Source organism: Tachypleus tridentatus, unplaced genomic scaffold (genome assembly GCF_004210375.1).
Source record: "Tachypleus tridentatus isolate NWPU-2018 unplaced genomic scaffold, ASM421037v1 Hic_cluster_2, whole genome shotgun sequence".
In the NCBI taxonomy this organism is placed as follows: domain Eukaryota; kingdom Metazoa; phylum Arthropoda; class Merostomata; order Xiphosura; family Limulidae; genus Tachypleus; species Tachypleus tridentatus.
In genome coordinates, this window is record NW_027467782.1 from 6,457,533 (window position 1) to 6,463,984 (window position 6,452).

The 6,452-nt window shown below is 28.9% G+C and overlaps 1 protein-coding gene across 1 annotated transcript; it reads left to right on the top strand.

Annotated features, from left to right (window-relative positions):
- Window positions 1-573: 573 nt before the first annotated feature.
- On the top strand, window positions 574-5,979 carry LOC143243277 (anoctamin-1-like). Its single transcript, XM_076487128.1, has 5 exons — window positions 574-597; window positions 1,790-1,861; window positions 2,834-3,012; window positions 4,831-4,936; window positions 5,763-5,979. The coding sequence occupies exons 1-5, from the start codon at window positions 574-576 to the stop codon at window positions 5,955-5,957; spliced, it is 576 nt and encodes a 191-aa protein (XP_076343243.1). The 3' UTR covers window positions 5,958-5,979.
- Window positions 5,980-6,452: the final 473 nt, after the last annotated feature.

The following is a 6,452-nucleotide window of genomic DNA, read 5'->3' on the forward strand; positions in this document are numbered from 1 at the left end:
ACTAGAAATTAAATCTCTTATTCAACCACCTCTAGACCTGAATCAACACCATAAGGTTAGAATTTCTGTGTAATAAAGTGTGATACTTCCAAGGAGTCACCACATGTATTATTGTAATTGTAGTCCACTAATTACATTAATATATTTAACTGTCTAAATCATAAAAACTTCCTCAAACATTAAATGTACAGTTCAATTAATAAACGTTTCTGTAATTTGTTCTCCTTCTCCAGTGTTGCAGTTTGGATTTGTCACAATTTTTGTGGTTGCATTTCCTCTGGCACCATTATTTGCTTCACTAAACAACATCACAGAAATCAGGCTCGATGCTAGGAAGTTTATCAGTTTCACGACGACCTGTTGCAGAAAGAGTTAAGAACATTGAGTGCACAGTGTGGTGAATACAGCAAGCTGTTTAGTTTTAGTCTGTTAAGAAGAAAGTAAATTGACAATGTTACATATTTTTTATTTCAGACAAGTCTCTGATTTATGTTACATACATTATGTATTATTGCTCTAAATAATCACTAATTTGAATTTAGTTGTTATTTAAATGTTAGTATGTATTAAAATATGATATTTCAACAAGATTGGCATGTACTGTTCTCTATTATGACACAAATATATTAAAATATGCAAAAAGAAAACGACACAAATTATAATTATAGTTATTACAAATTAGGGTTTAGGTACAAGAGTTTTAGAAACAATACTTAGTTTTATATATGATCTAGAACCCAATATTTTATCGACAGTTCAGGCCCATAACAAGCAAATTCAATCCGAGTTGAGACTGTCACACATCACTTAAGCTGGCTATCTTGTATGGCTTTGCACTGATTACAAACTGACTTTTTCCAGGGATGCTATTTAATGTCCTTGTAGAAAAAATAATATCCCAAATTAATGTGTTGAAATTGAATGGTTTGTAATGTTCAAAATCTACTGCATACCTGGTTCCCAATTTTGTAGTTTTATGATTAATTAAATTAATTTATGATAATAGCTTCTGAGGCCTATATCACACTGACTTTAACTGACTAATAATATTCTTCCTGCTCTTGGCATGTTGGTTTATATAGTTTATTGTGAGTTTCTAGAATATTCACCAAAGTTGGAAGATGCTAGTGTTTTCATAAAATAAATAAATATTAAATCTTACTCTTGAGATTCTTCTGCAAATTTCAAGAACAGATGGGACTTGTGCAATACACAGCCAACAATATACATCACATGCAAAAAAGGAAAACTATATTGAAATAAATGTAGGTACTAAAACAAATGTATCGTGGTAAATCTGTTAGAAATCACAGTCTGAAGCTCTTAAAATGTAGACAATGTTGTGATACCCAACTTCTTTGTGACATACAAACACTCTTCCATTAACTGAGTGAGGACTGTTATTAGTAAATAATAACAATCATTTGACAGTCATGTGTGAACCAATCAGTTGTAAGAAATATTTGGATTTTAGCCTTTAGGTATTTTCATTATGACATTTCTAGTTACCCAGATAGTGAAGTAATGTAATATTCATACTTTGAAGTTTGTTTTATTTCAAACCTTGATTTTTTTTTACACTAAATATACAGAGAAGAATTATTAGAGTTAATTAATAACTCCTGATTAGTCTTTAGTGATAAGTTTTAATTCATAACTTAGCTGAGATATATATAATCCATTCTATACACGAATGTAATGTTAATGAAAGAGAATTGTTTTGTAAGCAAAAAAATAATAAAAGATTAGACAGTAAAGTTATTGAAATATATTCCAGTTATTTTAATAGGTTGATTCTATTTTGATAGGAATATGGTACAGAATTCTTAATTCTGTTGGAAAGATTTCTGTCATCACAAATGTAAGTACAGAGAATTATGAGCAATGTTTGTACTTGTTCTTAATACTAACTGTTAGTAATATCACATACACTGATTACAGTGATAAAGGAATACTTCATACACATGTATGATATTAGAGTGAGACACCTTAAGAATCATTATAAGTGAAATAAACTCTTTGCATTTCCTTTCAAATTTTATCTAAATTATGAAATTATTTTGAGAAACGTTTAATGTTTAAGGTGATTATTAAATTAATGTAATTAATGTTATAAGTATAGGTCAGTTCCAAAACTGTAACTTAATATGATCTCTTTTAGAATTTCTGTGTACTTGTGTTCTTTCTGCAGTGATTTTCTAAAGCACCTTTAGTGGGTTTATAAAATACATTGATGTGATTTCTTTTTTGTGAGTCAGTTTACAAGTTTACACCTACTGACCATTGGTTGTTATTAATTTAAGACGAAATTTTGTGCATTGAAGAATTGTCATGGTGTTGATCTATCACAATTTTGATGTGATATAAAAACTTAATTGTTACTATTATGAAGAGACAGGAGTTTATAATGTATTACATATTGATGTCAATAGAAACAATAAATTGTTTTTTACCTTTCTGATCACTTGAAGTACAGTGTCACCATATTATTACTTTATTTTGGAATTATATTGTATAATAATTCTATATAGTAAATTAATGTTCATTTAATATAAAAAGTAACAATGTCATAAGAAATTTAAGATGAAAATGCTATTATTTTCTGTTCTATCAAGCATGGTTAGTGATGCAATAGACATTTAATACAGTGAATTTTATTATAATCCACAATGTCAAACCCAGTTAACTGTGTTTCACTAATATACTTAATGGTGTGAAACTTAATAATGTTTGCTCTTACACAATCAAACTAAATAATATTACAGTATATTATTTAAGGTGACAGAAAGTGTGTTATTTTCTGAACTGTTAATTCTATTTTCTTACTTTTCAGGCACTAATTATTGCCTTTACATCAAGTTTTATAGAGGAGACATTTTATAAAGTTTTCATTTCACCAGATGGGTCACTGAATGGATTTCTGAACTTTACTCTGTCAGATTTCAACATCAGTGACTTTCCTGGTGATTTGAATATTCTTTCTGAACCTGACACCAGTGTGGAATACTGCAAGTAAGTGTTAATTTTGTTTTATTGTTTCAAATTAACAGAGCATAGAAAACAATGTATGTGTGATTAAGAACCAGTGTGGTGTCTCTTTAACCCTACTGACGTGAGACATCAAAGTGAACAAGTTACAACCGTTTTACGTAGATTCAAACTTTAACCCTGCTGACATCGGACACGAAAGTGCACAAGTTACTACCATTTTACGTAGATTCAAACTTTAACCCTATTGACATGGGATATCAAATTGTGCAAGGTACAAACATTTTATTGAGTTAGTTTCAAAGTTATCATCCATGAAAGTATTTTTCATCATTGCAACAACATTTTACCACAATGAACCAGATTCAAGGCAGTTGAATGCAACTTGGTACATTTGGCATGTATAAGTTGGTGGAAATGATGCCTAGCATGCATAGATAGATGGGTACAGATGATGTCTAGCATGATCAGACATATTGGAAAAGATATCTGGTATGCGTAGATATTTCGATGAAGGTTGTGTCTCGTATGCATAGACATATGGATTGAAATGATGTTTGGCATGTGCAAATATAATGCTGTAGGTGATATCTAGCATGTGTAAATATATGGGTGGAGACAATAAAGGGTTAATTAAACTACTTAAAATAATACATATTATTAAACTTGGTACAAAAAGATACTTTATGACTTAAATATTAGTATTACATAAGATTTAATTCTTAAGTTAAAAAATGAATATACTTCTCTACACAATCTGGTGATGCTCTGACTTTTCATTTACAAATATTTTTTTTCTCTCTCCTCTGTGAGGGTTTCAGATTGTTCAACCAATTAGAAACGTACATATAGCAGATACTAACAACTCAGAATATAAAATTTCAACCCAAATGACAAATCCTTGTATTATCTTCTGTTTTTCAAGAAATTTGTGTTATTCTCATTTATATTGCTGTTGGACAATTGGTTGTATTTATATAACTAATAAAAGAGTGTATTCTATCCATAAATCAGGCAAGTTTCTTTTTGTTTCGGCAGTTTTTTGTTTTTGGTTTTTTTTATAAACCTGATTGTGGGTTAGTTAGAAATACCAGTTGTTTTACAATTTTATTCAAGTGCATTATGCAATATTTTTTAATGTAACATAATTATTCATAGTACTAAACAGAAATTTTAATATCCTTTTATAAACATTAAAATAATCACAAGAGATTTCATAACATTCACCATCAGTTTTATTTTTATTATGAAAGAAGTAACATTTGTACAAAACTTTAACATATTTTTTATCCAAGGAAGATGGAAGGTTTGTTTCTAGATTCTGTTTTGTGTGCAGTAAAAAGTTATACATCTTCAAGAGAGAAACTTTACTGACTTCATCTTCAGCAGCATTTGAAACAACTACACTAACTCTTTTAATGACTGTATTTCAGGATTGATACACAAAAATTGTTCAAATAAAACACAAATAGAACTTGAAGACAAAACACTTGGATGATGAAATTACTTTTCTGCTGGTACAAATCTATTAAAATTTTCCAGACATCAGATTCACAAAATTCCAGCAAAATCTCCTCACTCAATAGGATTTCAAAGAAACTTTTGGAAGAAAACTGTAGAATTAATTTCTAACAATTAGATATTGCATATAAGAGCACAAAATGTACTTAGTTGTTTAAGTTAGAAAGTTAACTTTATTTCAAAAAACTTGACTGAGTACAGAAAACCGTTTTAAGGTAAAGTTGAAAATTTATAAAATGCAAAACATCCTCTATAAAATAAATTGTTTAAAGTGCTGGCTTCTATTTTAAGGTCATTTTATTTCATGATTTCTTCATTCAGGTACCAAGACCATAGAGAGCCTCCAACAGCAAACAACAAATATGAATATAAGTCAATATATTGGCAGTTTGCTACAACTTGCTTGATGTTCGTTTTTAATTTTACGGTTGGAAACAATTTTTTCAAATTATAGATCTTATTTTTTAATCAAACTTAATTACATTTACAGTTCATTTTAGTTTATATTAAAATAAATCAATTTACAGTATCTTTCACTTTAGAACATAAAATACAACTTTCTTTCTTCAAAATATGGAATATTTTAAATGCTAATTGTAGAACAAACCTGAGACTTTTATTTAACTAAAGTTTTCAAAACAGATATAGAGTGTGAATAGCTTTACTAAATCACCTTTTATTTGTAATTTAAATTTTTTTTGAGGAAGCTAAGCACATGTTTTGATGTACATAAACCCACAGGACCAGTTGAGAAATGCTGTATTAAATTAACTTGAAGGGAGTTGGAAACTTTTTAACATTTACTGCAACTGAAAATATATAAACATTATAACGATGTACAGTTGTTTTTAATGAAGCAACATAAATAGGCTATAATAGGTAATACATTTTACTTCAGCCAGGACAATCCTAGAATGTTTTTAAAAGCTTCAGTAACATTTACTAAGTCATCCTTCACAAAATGGATGGGTTAATCATTTTTGTTATAAAACTATCCTTTTTTATTACCCAATTATAAAAGTGTTAGATTTTTTTTGTGGCTTCTGTTCATCCAGTGTAATGTTTTTCTAATTGTGTAGCACTGATACTGTTCTGAATGACTGTACATGCTCATTAGTAATTTAAGAAAAATTCATGACTTAATCATTGTTCATAAAGTTTTATAATCTGCATTGGTTAAACAATGTTATGTAAAAGGATTATGTTTTAAAAATTGCTCCAGTGAAACTTATCATGTTTTTTACTTTTTTTAGTGTCTTGTATTTATCATCTCATCTTGGATTTGTTGGTTGATCCCTGACATTCCAAAGTCTGTGAATCTTCAGATTAGGCATGAAAATCATGTCATCAATGATATGATTATTGAACATGAACTAAGAAAAGCAAAGTATCTTGCTTTGAATGGAAAAAAAAAAAAGGAGCCAGGTTGGAAGATACATGTAAGTTGACCAAAGGTAAGTTTGTGAATATTCTGTTTGTTACTTAGTATATATTTTTATTTGTGTGTGAATAAGTAAGAGAGTATAGTTAGAGGTTATGGCTTGTGTAAGTGTGCATACTGCATGTTAGCAGGTTCTTCAACTGATCAAAACTTGGTAAAACAAGATTCTAAACTCAGTAAGGCAATAAGGTTGGTGGGTCATTCTAAAAAAATAAAATAGCCAGGTAGGAAGATACAAGTATACCAGTGGTAAGTTTGTGAATATGCTGGTTTTGTGTGTGTGTGTTTGTTGTTGTTTTTATCAGTGTTCAGTATACGTTGGTTATCAGTTGTTTTTTTTAAGTATTCTGTCAGATTATCAACATATTAAATTTCTTTATATAATTGTAATGAAGAGAAACTAAAGTTATTTGATTAACTCCAAACATTAATATTTACTCAAAGGAAAATTATTTGAACTTAGTGAAAACTTCAGTTTATGAATTGGTACTTACTATTATAA

Bases quoted from the DNA above. Each gene is read 5' to 3' on its own strand.
- LOC143243277 (XM_076487128.1), top strand. From the start codon at position 574: ATGATATTTCAACAAGATTGGCAT. The intron at 598-1,789 runs GTACTGTTCTCT...TTATTTTAATAG, and splicing joins TATTTCAACAAGATTGGCAT to GTTGATTCTATTTTGATAGG. The intron at 4,937-5,762 runs GTTGGAAACAAT...TACTTTTTTTAG, and splicing joins TGTTCGTTTTTAATTTTACG to TGTCTTGTATTTATCATCTC.